The sequence below is a fragment of the Mauremys mutica genome, chromosome 8 (genome assembly GCF_020497125.1).
Source record: "Mauremys mutica isolate MM-2020 ecotype Southern chromosome 8, ASM2049712v1, whole genome shotgun sequence".
NCBI lineage: Eukaryota > Metazoa > Chordata > Testudines > Geoemydidae > Mauremys > Mauremys mutica.
Window position 1 is genome coordinate 18,376,123 of NC_059079.1, and position 15,383 is coordinate 18,391,505.

At 41.7% G+C, this 15,383-nt stretch overlaps 1 protein-coding gene across 2 annotated transcripts in view; it reads left to right on the forward strand.

Moving 5' to 3' along the window:
* Nucleotides 1-15,383, forward strand: part of LEPR (leptin receptor) — a 61,566-nt gene that overhangs the window by 16,437 nt on the left and 29,746 nt on the right. For both annotated transcript variants that reach the window (XM_045028915.1, XM_045028917.1), the window contains exons 5-7: nt 8,211-8,416; nt 12,474-12,619; nt 13,375-13,519. In XM_045028915.1, coding sequence (XP_044884850.1) covers nt 8,211-8,416; nt 12,474-12,619; nt 13,375-13,519 — 497 coding nt within the window. The remainder of the gene's footprint in view (nt 1-8,210; nt 8,417-12,473; nt 12,620-13,374; nt 13,520-15,383) is intronic.

Genomic DNA, 15,383 nt, shown 5'->3' on the forward strand with positions numbered 1-15,383 from the left:
GAAGTCCACCTGCTTCTGCTCTCCATATTACCTTGAGGTAGGGGAGTCTCCACTAACAATGGAGAGGAAGGATGGTCTTGTGGCTAATAGACTTGGACTCAGAAGATCTGGGTTCAGTTCCTTTCTCTACCACAGACTTCCTGTGTGATGTTGGGCAAATCCTTTAATCTCTCTGTGCCTCAGTTCCCCATCTTACAGATGGGGATAATAGTACTTCCTTCCCACCCCTTGTTGTTGTATCTTTTTAGATTGTAAGCTCTTTGGTGTTGAGACTGCCTCTTATTACATCCTAGTGGGACCCGACTCTTAATTGGGTCTCATATGGATACTATATTATAAATAATAGATCAAACAGGATTTATAGAAAATGGTCCCTGTTTAAAAAGTCAGCGCTGGCCCACAGATACCAGTTACCACGGTTATTACTGTTCTGAACATAGGAGATAAATGGGATAACTGGTAGCAAATGTGGACTTCTAATTGGCAAACATTATAAGATAACCTGAAGCCAAAGTCTTAACAGGCTTCCATTTCTAGCATTCTCTGTGCTTTCTAGTCCTGTGGCACCTTATAGACTAACAGACGTTTTGGAGCATAAGCTTTCGTGGGTGAATACTCACTTCGGATGCTGACGAAGTGAGTATTCACTCACGAAAGCGTATGCTCCAAAACATCTGTTAGTCTATAACGTGCCACAGGACTCTTTGTCGCTTTTTACAGATCCAAACTAACATGGCTACCCCTCTGATATTTGACTCTCTGCTTTCTGTGTCTCAAGTACCATTAATCTAAAAATAGTTCCCACTTGTGTTCTTTTCCAACCAGGGTTTATCACTAAATAGAAAAATCTTAGCTGATGGGGATAGTTGAGTAGACTAGGCATGCCTAGCCCCCCTGGAAACACAGGTTCAAATCCCAGCTGAGCTGAAAAGGCTCACCAAGGCAGATATGTTCAGAATTATAAAATTCACTCTGTGCATTTTTCAAATAAGAGCTTAAAAACAGAGGCCCTGGATGACTAAAGGCCTCATGACACTCCCATCCAGAATAGAAGGTTTTCCCTGGCGCTCATGGCTAAAATTTGGTCTCCTGCGGCTGCCATGTTGCATGATGTGTGCTGTTAGGCTTTCTCTAACAGCACACAGAGGGGTGCGTGTCAGTGGTGGTGTATTCTAATAGCTTGTGAAGTATTCTGGGATCAGCCAGTAGTAGTAGTCTACAGATAGACCATCTTATATCTTTGAGAAGAAATTTCCTATTTCTGCCAGTAATCGAAAGTTCCCTGCTAGCCGTGCCTCTCTGAAAAAAATCATCAGTGAAATGGGTGCACAGGCGCACAGCACTGCTTTGTGATACGGATGTGCTTCCACATCTGAAAGAGGAGAAAAATAAACAACTCTCTTACACCCTGTTAGTGAAAGTGATGAGTCATATAAGAAGTAGAAAACAAGGTGAGAAGAGCTGCAAAGACATCAAGACACAGTGAGAGCAAGGAGACACATACTGAAGCACCCCAGAAAAACCAAGAGAGATTCAGAAGGCTTCAAGTACTTGATGAACTGATTTTTTTTTTGTGGGAGGAGGCCAGAGGAATCTGCAGAAGAAACTCTCAAAGGGGCCAAGAAGACCTGACAGCCTATGAAGTATCCTGTGGAGCTTTGAGAGAGGCTAGAAAGATGAGATTTCTGTTTTTTCCCCTCTTAGTTTTGCAAAGTACAAAAGCATTTTGTATCCTTTTGCAGATTCATCCTGCAGTCCAGGAAAACATGGATTTTCTGATTTTTGCAAGGATCTAAAGTTTTATTCCAGTTTCTAGACGAAGCTCTTCCCTGCCTGGGAAATTTAGCAGTGTGTTAACAACTGCCTTGAGCTGCACCATTACCCAAGTTTGAGGTCTCTGTATGCTCTGCTCTCTTCAGTATCATTTTCTCTGGCACTTCAAAAAATTACTGTAATTGTTACCTTGAAAGAAATTTGTCAGCTTTCTACTCCAGATTCCCTGAGTAAGTTGATTTACACATCTCCTCCAAATTATCGACTTACTGCTAATGCGTTCATTCTCCTCTCCAAAGACTATCAGTAGTATTTTTTGCTCTTGTTTTTGCCATTATAGAGCAAACTTATTTAACATTCCTCATGTGATGGTAGTATTTTTTTTCTCCCAGGAGTGAAGGTCAATTATAGTTTTCTTTAGCAAGGCCCGATGTTCCGAAGGAATAACTGACTTGTTTATTTCATATTTTGGTAAAGGGGTAGCTTCCCCTGTTGGCTCACTGATGTCTTTCGCATGCAGGCCAGAATAGTTTGAAAACAGTCCCAGTTTTAAAAGTATGTTCTTAAGGCATTTGTTTCTCTCTGGGAGGCCTCAATTCAGAAACAAGTGCCAATATTCTCATATTTAGGCGGTACAAGCAGTGAAAATAATGGCCTTGTTTTGTTATAGGCTCCTCAATGGTTCACATATGGCCTTTGACAGCTCAAGTGTTTCAGCACTGAAAAAAGGATTTTTGATTCACCCATCCCCAAGTATTACAGGCTTGGTCTGATGTCGTTATGAACAAAAAGTGCTTCATGCTGTTCATTATAGAGCTGGTCTGAGGAATAGACGTCAGTCAAATAGGACTCTGAAAATATACTGCAGAAAAGAGGGCTGCCAAGACGGAGATCAAATCATTGTCAGAGAGTTCCCTCTACCTTTTATGGTACAACATCCTTGGAAGGAGAGACCTATTTAATCCTGTAGCTTTCATAAAATCTTAAAAATGGAGGGCTGGAAGTGACCCTGAGCGGTCCTCTAGTCCAGCTCCCCTGTGCTGAGGCAGGACCAGGAAAACCTAGACTATCCCAGATAGGTGTTTGTCTAACTTGTTTGTGAAAACATCCAATCATAGGGATTCCATAATCTCCCTTGGAAGCCTATTCCAGATTTTAACTTTTCGTATAGTTAGAAAGGTTTTCCTTAATATCTAACCTAAATCTCCCTTGAGCCAATTACTTTTTGTGGATATGGATAAATTATCACCATCCTCTTTACATATTTGAAGACTGTTATCAGGTCCCCCCTTAGTCATCTTTTCCCAAGACTAAACATGCCCAGTTCTTTAAATTTTTCCTCAGAGATCAGCTTTTCTAAATCTTTTATCATTTTTGTTGCTCTCCTTTGAACTTTCTCCAGTTGTCCACATCTTTCCTAAAGAATGGAACACAGAACTTTCCAAGGTACTCCAGCTGAGGCCTCATCAGAGCCAAATAGAAAGGGACAGTTATCTCCCATGTCTTACAGTTGCGAAAAAGACAAATATTCTAGGACATAATGAAAGGAGTGTCATATGTACCACATTGTTGACTCATTCGATTTATGATCCACTATAACTCCCAGATCCTCTTCCGCAGTACTACCGCCTTGCCAGTTATTCTCTATTTTGTAGTTTTGCATTTGACTTTTCCTTCCTAAGTGAAGTACTTTACACTTGTCTTTATCAAATTTAATCTTGTTGAATTCAGATCAATTCTCCAATTTGTCAAGGTTGTTTTGCAGTCTCTCCCAGGGTGGTGTCCTCCACAAATTTTGTAAAGCATTTTACTCTCTCTTGCACCATTATCCAAGTCATCCAGATTGTAAAGGGCTGAACCTTGCTTAGTCTCCCTCCATGCTGCTCTTCATCAGCAAGTTGGCAACACAGCAATTGGGTTGCTACTCTGCTGTTGGCTCCAGACCATAGCTGTTCTTTGAACACTCTGAACATAAGAACGGCCATACTGGGTCAGACCAAAGGTCCGTCTAGCCCAGTATCCTGTCTTCCAACAGTGGCCAATGCCAGGTGCCCCAGAGGGAATGAACAGAACAGGTAACCATCAAGTGATCCATCCTCTGTCGCCCATTCCCAGCTTCTGGTTCTGAGATTGCACCAGCCTAGTTCCTTTAATACCCTAGGATCAATTTCTTCAGGCTCTTCTGACTTGAATACATCTAATTTCTCTAAATATATTTTAATCTGTTCTTTTCCCTATCCTGGCTTGTGTTCTTTTCCCCCTTGATGTTAATATTATTGTGTTAACTACCTTGTCACAATTAACCTTTTTTAGTGGAGATTATAGCAAAATAGGCATTAAACGCCTGTGCCTTCTTGATGCCATCTCTGGTTAGCTCTCCTTCCCTGCTAAGTAGTGGGCCTGTACTTTCTCTTTCTCTTGCTCCTAACCTATTTATAGAACCTCTTCTTATTGCCTTTCCCGTGCTAGGTGGAACTCATTTTGTATCTTACCCTTTCTGTTTTTGTCTCTACATGCTTGTGCTATTTTTTTGTACTTGTCCTTATGAATTTGTCCATTTTTTCACTCTTTTTGTAGGATTATTATTTTGATTTTCAGGTAATTAAAGCACTCTGATAGAGCCATATGGCCTCTTACTATTCTTCCTATCTTTTCTTCACATCAGGATAGTTTACTATTATGCCTTTAATCAGTGATGAGCTGCCAAAATATTAACAGGTTCCCTCCTCCTCGCCTCACGAGGGGGTCATGCCCCCCCCCGGGGGTCGTGCCCCATCCAACCCCCCATGTTCCTTGACACACACACCCTCCGGGGACCCGTGACGCATCCCCCCCCTTCCCTGTCCCCTGACTGCCCCCTTCTCTCATTCTTGATGGCCCCCCAGGATCCCTGCCCCATCCAACCACCCCTTCTCTCTGTCCCTGACTGCCCCCTACCACCTCATCCAACCCCTGCTCCTTCCTGCCTGCCCCCCGGGACCCTTGCCCCCATTCAATCCCCCTGTTCCCTGCCCTCTGACCACCCCGACCCCTATCCACCCCCCCACAACCCACCGAACACCCCCTCCCTGCTCCCTTACCACACTGCCTGGGGCCCGGACCGGGTCCGCTCGGCCGGGACCGCGACCGGCACCCCTGGGCCCAACTCCCCGGGCCAGGCTGGAGCCGCTCGGCTGGGACCAGCTCGAGCCGGGGGCGCTCAGCCGGGGCCAGGGGGTGCCGGACTTGGCTGCGCACGCCGTGCCTCCCTGGAGCCCCCCGCCCGGCTTACCTGCCTGCTCCTTGTTTCAGGCTTCCCGCGAACATTTGATTCGCGGGAAGCAGGGGAGAGGGAGGAGAAGGAGGGCGGAGCGTTCAGGGGAGAGGGGGAGGTGAGCTGGGGCCGGGGGCCGGGTGGACAGCTGCCCGAGCCTTTGTTAAATTTAGAAGCCTTTTTAGAACCGGTTGTTCCAGGACAACCAGTTCTAAAGAAGCTTTTAAATTTAACAAAGGGTTCCTGCGAACTGGTGCGAACTGGCTGGAGCTCACCACTGCCTTTAATATTGTCTCCTCAAGACACTGCCAGCTCTCCTGAACTCCTTTTTCCCTTGGATTTTCTTCCCATGGGATCCTACCTACTAGTTCTCTGTTTGTGAAAGTCTGCTTTTTTGAAGTTCATTGTTCTTATTCTACTGCTCTGACTCTTTCCTTTTCCTAAGAATCCTGAAATCATCATTTCAAGGTCACTTTCACCCACATTGCCGTTAACCTTCAGATTCACAACCAATTCCTCCCTCTTGTTCAGAATCAGGTCTAAAATGGCTGCCCCCTTGGAAAAGTAAAATAGCAAACTCAATATGTCCAATTAGTTCTTGGAATGTACTGGGGAACAATTTCTTGTTTCAAAAGGTGGAGGACATTTCCAACAGATATCTGAGGCCTGGTCTACACTACGGGGGGGGGGGGTCGAACTAAGGTACGCGACTTCAGCTACACGAATAGCGTAGCTGAAGTCGAACTACCTTAGTTCGAATTTCCTACCTGTCCAGACGCCGCGGGATCGAACTCCGCGGCTCCCCCGTCGACTCCGCCACCGCCGTTCGCGGTGGCAGAGTTCCGGAGTCAACGGGAGCGCGTTCAGAGTTCGAACTATCGCGTCTAGATTAGACGCGATAATTCGAACTCCGAGAAGTCGAACTCTCCGCGTCAACCCGGCGGGTAAGTATGGACCTACCCTGAGTAATAAGTGTCCCCATTACAACCACGTCTTGTGTTTTGGATATTTCTGTTCTAACAATGCCTCATCCACCTTCCTCTCCTGATTTGGTGTTCTATAGTAGACCGTTAGCATGACATCACCCCTGTTTTTTCCCCCTTTATTTTCACCCAGGGACTTTCAACTGGTTTGCCTCTCACCTCTTTCTGGACCTCAGAACAAGTGTATATATTCTTGATGTATAAGGCAACAGCACATCCTTTTTCCCTACCATGTCTTTCTGGAACAAGTTATACTCCTCTGTACAAATATCCTAGTCATGCAGTGATGTCAAATAAGTCAGAACTTAGCTTATGGCTAATACTGCCAGTTCTTCCTGTTTATTCCCATACTTATCGCATTTGTGTAGAGACATTACTTCTTCACCCGTGCTCTCAGGGCCCTGTGTTCACTGCTGATATGCTCAAGGTCATAGAAAGGCACCCATTTGTGGTGAATTGTATAACTCACCTGTGGCTTTGTTACTCGTCACCAATGTGGCAATCCGATATTCATGCCATTAAAATAATTGTACTAGACAGTCATGCATTCTCTCTACCATTGAATGTATGCAGTGGTCTACTTCTAAAGTTTCTTCCATTCCAAAAGATGCTCTCAGTTTCAGAGAGATTTCCTACACTTAAAATAGGAATACTGGTGGAACTGCTGATATTGCTCAAAATGGAAGAAACCTTGGGGCTGATTTCCCCTGTGTAACAGCAGTGTAAATTGCAGTTATTAGGGTTACATGAATGTAACATGCAAGGGAGTGGAGAATTAGGTGTTTTAAGTGCAACTTGTGTGTATGTATGTAAATGTACGTATTGAGGGCCTGTGTAGTGATGTGTACATTAGATATATTGACTGCCCTCTCAAGTTTGTAAAATGGGTTGTCTTGATGCCATTTCTTGAAAGTGACCCAAGGAACGTTGTTACATATGCTTTAGGAGTGTGATATAATGCCTGTCTGAATCAGGGACTGGTAAGAATTGAATTAGTTTTGACCTAAATTGCAGTGTGACAGCATACATCTCCATTTGTATGCAGCATAAGACTTCATATCAACAGTAATATGTTGTACAGCTGATATATTTCTATATGCCCTAAATATTACATATGTTTCCTTTAAAAAAAAAAGCATAAATGTATCCTTCCAACACTGGAAAAATTGATCCAACTATTTTTGTTAAATAAACATCTTTATTTCTTGTTAGCAGTTCAAGTGCTTTCTGCTGAAAATTTTGGAAGGTTTTATTAAACCATATATTTTTGTAATAAGACTATCTTCATTTGTATGCTAATCTCTAAAGGAAAGTATTCCAACATGTGAAAAATTCATGAAAACAAATCTGGAGAGTTCAGCCAGAAGTAGTCTCTTGGGCTGCACTTCAGTTTAGAAAGAAACAAAACAGAATACTAAAGAGTTAGTCACTAAATACTTTCCACGAGCCAGTCCAAAGCAATAGTACTAGTAATGCCTGGGATTAAATGAGATTTGCTTTGCTAAGAAAAAGTTAAATTATCTAAGAAATAAACATGGTATGCCTTCAAAGTAAACAAAGCTTCATCATCTTGGAAGTAATCACGTAAAGTTAGACTTTTAGAGTACATTCTTTGTGATTTGTATATACAATTTTTATCAGTTGCAATCGTGTGTAGTTGATAAGTAATTTAGAAACATATCCTAAGCATGGACCAAATTCTGCAGCTTGTTGTGCACACAAAATTCTGGTTTTGCCTGAATAACTTCAGGATTTTTTTATTATTATAACACTTAATGATAAATTTTGGAAGAGATATAAAAATTCATGTTTAATCAGCATCTGACTATTAGGGATTTGGATGAGACCTTCATGAGTGACAGATTATCCCACATCTGGCAAATGGAGGGTTTCGTAAACCTTCCTCTGATGCAGCTGGTTTTGGCCACTCTGAGACACACGATACTGGAGTAGATGATCTGACCCAGTCTGGCAATTCTGATGTTCTTGGATCAGGCCTCAGAAATATCTTTCATTACGCTCCTTCTCCGCCCCAAAGGTACAGCTGAAGAAAATGCACACAGACTGATCTGTCTCTTGTGCTTTGCTGTTTTCAGTACTATTTCTACTGTTTAATCCAAAGTGGTGAATCTAATGGAATATGCAGAAGATTGTCCAGGACATAATGCTTTTTAAATATTGATCTATTTTTTTCAATATAGATCAGAGTTGTCATTGGAAGACATGTCTACAGTTTCTCTAAAAGGCAATTTCATGGTTACTCCCTGCAACTGCAATGGGTCTAATAAGTACGAATGTCACATACCTTCATTGAAACTCAACTACACTTATATTACATGGTTAAACATCATAAATGGGGTAACACTTCTTCAGTCACCTTTAATGTCGGTCAGACCCATAAATATTGGTAAGTTTTCAATTTATTGTACACCTTTTTTATAGAAAGCAATAACAGGAAGTCCTTATTTTGTGACTAGTCAGTTTTTGCAAGGACTTCAGCTATAGCTATGTTAATTCTTCAGGGTAACTTCTGCAGGCTGATGTGTATCTCCCCCCCCCCCAGCCTTCCTAGTCTCCGCCCTTCTTCAGTGCAAATCTAGGTAGAAGGAGGAACAATGTCTTGGGGCACCTGAGCATTCACTTTGAATGCAGGAAGGTAGATCAGTATGTGGAGAACAATGGTCTGGTTCATAATTATCTAATTTGTAATAGAAAATAAACTTTTTTGCTATTTCTTTAAAAATAAACCTGAAAATTCTCATCAGCAGTATTTGCATGTACTCTTACTCTCATTTTGACACTTCCTTCATTAAAGGTACAACTTCTGCATTTTTTAAAGTGGAAGATTTATTTCTGCTATTTCACCATCCCATCAGCTCAGTGAAATCAGATGACAGATACATTTGATGTTACTTTGTTGCCATCCTGTCTGCATAATTAATGGTTGATAAATATATAGCCATTTTCTGACTAATTGGGGCATTTTTAGCTATAACGAAAAACTGGTTGTTTTTTCTTATTAAAGTTACTTTTTGGAAAGCAGAATTAAAAACCTTTTGGATGAACACTTCATCTTAGTTGCAAATGAAATTTAATATTTTTGGAGATGAGGTGATTATATTGATGATTACATACTGATTTCATTTGAATTATGTCAATAGGATCAAATTAAGTTTTACAGCTGCATCTGCCAGTATTAAAGGTGACCACAGATATAATTCAAGAAATATGTTCTAAGCAATAAGTAAGATCAGAAGGTCATTTTGAAATGTATAATTTTTAATAATATGTTCTGCCATTAGTGACCTTGATAAAAGAGATAATGAGTTTTAAAATAAAAAGATGAATATTAGCTAAGTGAGTTGTTTGCTTTGCACACACAAGCCATAGCAATAGAATACATGGCAACAAAATGAGAAAACATCGTCTACCCATGCAACCACTTTGATTACAATATGGTAATGTTCAGTCTTTTTAAAAGAGTGCTTCTGCACTACCACAAAGAAATTATGTCATCAAAATGGCAGAATAAAGTTTTTAGAAGCAATGGATCACATCCTGAATCCTTCACTCTTGCCCGCCTCCACTGAAGCTAGTCAAGGTGTGGACTGAATTAGAGCTGCCACACACAGACTGCAAAATTTGGCCCTATTTAGTTTACACTGACTCAAATATTGATACATTTGGGCTAGGTACTGATAATGTCATCAAAGCTAAGTAGTTCCTTACTCCTTGAATACTCCTACTGATTTCAGTGAGACCACTTGTAGCATAAGAAGATCAGAAAAAGACCCCTTGTATTTAAGGACCCAAGTCTGTAATCTGATGCAGGTGGACTCCTGTTTTTGACCAGAGCTCCATTAAAATCAAAGAGACTGCATGTGGGCTCAGGGGGTCTGCGCATGCAGATAGAATTGCAGGATGCAGTATTGCCTTTAATTATGGCCTTCTGAAGCATTGACTACAAAACTCTGAAGTTCCTCATTTCTAGGTTACAGACCCATGCTTGGCTGTTTACTCTAAACTGAAAAATACCATTTGTGATGGGTTCTCCCCCATGTGCCACCTGAAACTGGGGTACCACTGAGCTCGCCTGACCACCAGCCTGGGTTCCCTTTATGCTGTACTGCTGTGCAGCCTGCCAAGCCCTCCCCCAGGCTTCAGACTGCACTTTGTCAGCACACATACAGGTAGGGACACACCCAGGTGCAGAAACACCCAGACACTGAAATCATATCTGCCTGGGAAGGCTCAGCTAAGGAACTGCCCAGTTTTCAAGTGCACACTCCCTCTCTAGAGGGTAAACCCAAAATTATACTGTCTTGCACTGCACAGAGATCTGTACAGCATAAGCTCGTGAAGTTTGCCCCCTCCCTCAGTGTGAAGTGGAATATACATAGCTTTCTGCCCCAAGTATGATTTTTATACACTGGTTTTAGACAAAACAAAAATAAGTTTCTTAACTACAAAAGATAGATTTTAAGTTATTATAAGGGATAGCAAAGCAGATTACCTAGCAAATAAAACAAACATGCAATCTAAGATCAATGTACTAAAGAAATTGGATATAAATAACAAATTCTCACCCTAAATTTTGTTTTAGGCAGATTGCAGAGGTTCTTGAAAGCAAGCTGCTCTTACGTGCAGTTTAAAACTCTAGATAGTCCTTTTACAGGCTAGAAAACCCTCTACCCTGAGTTCAGCCCGTCTCCCCTAGTTCAGTCTTTTGTTTCTCAGGTGTTTCCAGCAGGCTTCTTTCTTGAGTGGGGAGTCAGTGAAGAACAAACCATGATTATGTCACTCCCCTGCCTTAAATAGCTTTTACGTATGGCGGGAACCCTTTGTCTCCCAGTTTGTTCCCATGCCTGGTCAGTGGGAAACCACTAGTATTCCGAAATAGAGTCCAGTATCCAGTGCCTTGTTCATGTTCTGCAGAGCCGTAGCAGCCATAACGCGGATGCGGTTAGTAGCGTCCTTTGGACAGCTTTCCAGTGAGAGATTAGCATCTTCAAAGGCCGATTTGTTTTCCCTCCTGGCCCTTCCCAGCCAGCCATCTAGACTGATTGCATTCTGTCTAGGGGGCATTTCCCAGGGGTAAACACATTTGTAATAGCTGCATAGACAATACGCCTAACTTCAGATACCAAAATGATACATGCATACAAGTAGGACAATCGTATTCAGTAAATCATAACCTTTCCAATGATATCTCGCATGCCTTATCTTGCGCAAAATACATCATAATTATGCCATACTCATATCATAATAATATTACCACAAAGAATATGGGGCATAATGCCACACCATTTATTAAAGGTATTTATCCTGAGTGAGAGAACCTCAATGTTTTCTTAAAAATGTGCCCGAAAAGACAGGCCAACCACAGTCATCATTGAACAGCGATAAATAAATTTACTCAGTACCTGGTGAAAGTAAAATCCAAGCTTCTTGATTATTTACTCAGCATGATTATTATTCATAAGTAGTTGTCCATTTCCTCCCTCTGGGATGTCCTCTTTATCTCTGTTAGAGTCCTGCAAAACCCTCATTTTCCTTCACCTCATTTCAGCTCTCCTTTAAGGCCACCTTTCATAGCCAAAATCCTAGTAGTAATAGTAGAATGGATGGGGCTACTTTACAAGCCGGCTCCCATTCAGAAAAACATTTATGCGTGTGTTTGAGTGTGTTGTAGAACTGGGAGCCTGGAGAGCAAGAAGCTGATTCTGGTTTAAGGCAACTACTAGATCAGGAGTGGCAGAACTTACTGACCCTCCGAGCTGCATATGACAATCTTCAGAAATTCGAGAGCTGGGGCGCGTCTGCTGGGGCTTGAGGCTTCAGCCCTGATCCCCAGCACGTGTGCCCCGAGACCCCCCCAGATCATCTTTCCGCCAGATTTTTGCCAGGGTTTGCTGGCTCCGCTTGGTCACATGGTGCTGCCAGGTCCCCTCCTTGCATGGCAGCTGCTGGAGCCGGCAACTTGGAAGCTGCCGTTTGTGGGAAGAGGCAGCGGCAAACAGCTGGGAGCTGCAGGAACAGCCACTGCTTTTGCTGCTGCCTCTCCCCACAAAGTTAAAGCAGCTGTTTGCTGCTGCCTCTGCACGGAGTTAACACCTTGGAGCTGCAGAAAGGGGCCACTCAAACGGGTGGGAGCTGAACCTTTAAATTGTGCCGCCTCCCAGCAGGCACCTGTCATCTCTGCCACAGCATGACCCAATAGTTAACCATGTTTGCTAAAATACTGCTTGCTATTCCGTTTGAAGGGTAATTTAGATTTCTATTATTTGCTGCAAGTGTATTTAAATCAGAGTAGAGTAACTTCTGAAAACAGAAAGTTTAAGGACAAGACTTAAGAGAGAGAGAGAGGTCACTGATTGAATGGTGGTGAATACAAACATCTCCGCCAGCAATCCTTGACAGTAACTAACAGATAAAATAGAAGCTTGGTTTTAATATTTTTATAGTAAAGCCTGAACCTCCATTGAACCTGCGACTAGAAATGACAGACAAAGGACAGTTAAAGATCTGTTGGTCCAACCCAGTACTAACACCATATCCGCTTCAGTATGAAGTGAAGTTTTCTGGGAATGCTACTCAAAATGCCTCGCAGGTGAGTGTACTTGTTCTATTAGTAGTATTTATTTATTTTTATTGAAGATTTAATCATTCTAATGTTGTATTTAAGGAGAATCTGCTGCAACTGTCTGCCTAGATTCCACAGTGGCCGCGGTCTACTCAAAACTTGAGGGAAGAATCCATCTCAGGGACAGCTATTAGTGCTCATTTCACCAAACCTGCTTGGGTCAACAGCGGGCTTTGAATTCAGGATCTGCAGCACTGAAATTATTAGCCTTTGCTGAATGAGGAAAGGGACTAAGTTGCTTAGCTGGAAGCAGTAGCAGACTCATAAACCCATATATGGAGCAGCCACTAGAAAGGGACAAAGACCCACCCCCCCTCATAGTATGGGTTTCACCTACAGACCACTAAACCCTGTCAACAGGTAAATCCTGGTCCCATTGAAGTCAGTCACAAAGCTCCCAATGGCTTCAGTGGAGCTAGGATTTCTGTGTGTGTGTGTGTGTGTTATATAGGTCTATTAATGAATCACTTTTCCCACTGCCACAATGCAGCTATCTCTGGGGTGGAAAGCAGCATCTATTTAACAGCACACAACAAAATACTGTAGGTGTTTTCTGCTGGCGTATGTAACTTCTAAACGACTTGATTAAATGTGATAAAGTTGAATGCTTTTGAGCAATCCTACTAACCCTCAGAATAAACAGCTTATTTCCTTTGATTTCTTTCATTTTTCTGAAGTGGTGCAAAATAATAATGTTAATGGCTTCTGATCTAATTTAACAGGTGGTTGAGATTGTCATAGAAACCTCCCTCATCATAGGCAATATGCTGGTTGGTTCTTCATATTTAGTTCAAGTACGGTGCAAGAGTCTTCATGGTCCAGGATTCTGGAGTGATTGGAGCACACCTTATAATTTAAATACAGAAGGTATATCCTCTACAGTAATTTAAATAGCCATTGTTAGGACTGGAAATAAATGTGTGCATATATTCTTTGATATGTATTACACATGGATAAAGTGTATATACGCATTCTACTACAAAATCCTACAGCACATGTTAGCAACAAAAGTGCATAGTAAATGCTATAAATAGTGCACCAAAATTTCTCTACACCTAAAGGTTCCATTGTCATTATGCCAGCCCAAAACAGAGTATTCAGAGGAGCCTCCCATTCTTCAGTGAGGAGCCTTTACTAAGTTTAAGTAATGCAATTTAAACTCAGTTTTTTAGCAGATGGTATAAGTAAATCTGTTTCAGAACTGGCACAAACTTGCATGTAAAATTCAAAATTTCAAAAGTGTATTACACACATCAATTAGGTGAGTAACTTGAGTTATGAAAGCACAGATTCCTGACATGCTGCATGGCAGTGGTTCCTCTGAGGCCAATCAGATGGGTTGGGTCAAAGGGGGTTCCACTGAAAGAATATACCTTAATATACTATACTGTTAAAGTCTACAGTGAGAGAGAGAATTTATTTGGCAAGTCATTATCCATTCATCTTGATTGCTCATTTATATTGCCAGTGTTTCCAACCCGAAATGTTCAAAAATCATGAGTCAGCCTCACCAAAAATCATGAGATTGGCTTTAAAATCTTGAGATTATGTAAAAATAATAGATTTGGTGTTCTTTTTATTTTCCTCTCCTTTTTGAGCCTTTAGGATGCACTGGGGTTACATTTTGAAGCTTTCTCTGCAGCCAGAAGGGCCAAAAACTTTACTTACTGTTTAAGAATGAAGGCTGAAATTAGCAACAAATTGTCCTGTGTGTTCAGTCTGGGGATGCTGACAATTTTCTTGCATTGTGTTTCCCCTGTTCTTCCCTTATTTAAAAAGGAGATATTTCAATCTGTTTTGCTAAAGTTATCCTTCTAGTAATTATATAAGTGTATGTGTGTGGAAAGAGAGAGAGGCAGAGAAAATCAAGGTCCAGACACCCCAAGGGGAGACGGGGGGATCTGAAACCCAGAAAATAAGCACTTGAATCAAATGGTTGTAGACAATGTTATTGTGTATACAAAACATGTCAAGTAAGATTTTTTATGAAATCTTGTAATGTCCTGAACTTGATAGTCATTAGGAGATTTGTATACAGGTTCTGGTTCTGAATGCATGCATGTATATATGCGTCGCAAATTGTAATTGTAATGATAGTAACTACAGCATCACCTCCCAGTAGTGTGGTGAGGCAATCTGGCAGGGCCAGGCCAGGTATTTACAGGACACCGGCTCCAAACACCTTGCATTGTCCAGCCCAGAAGAGACAATGGTAGACCATTAAAGTTAACAGGAAATATTGAAACAACTTGAAACTGAAAAGAAAACCCATGTCTGGGAAAACCCTACTCTGTATAACCAGGAATTTCCATAGTCTGAGAACAAGGGCGGGAAATAACAAACCTGCAAATGCTGTTAAAAGGGAAGGTATTTGGAGTACAGGCTATCCAGAAATAGAGGACTAGAGTCTAAGCAGGGTTCTCTCTCTGAAGCACTGGATCCCCTCTAGGACACAGGGTACACTCGGAAAATCTTCTGGCGCAATAGGTAACTTGTGTTAGAAAAGGGAATTGAGCTAATGTAAAAGGGTAAAGCCAGAGATTGCGTCTTTGTTTACTGTGTAACTTGTATGTGTTTGTTTTTCTCAGTATTTTATCTTTGAATCTATGATTTTTCTATTAAATAAAGTTTTTGTTTATTTTTATCTCAAGCAGGTATCTGTTGTGCAACAGTGTGGAGTGTATGTACCAAAGTGAACTGATAATTGGGGGCAAGTTTCACACCTTCAGGG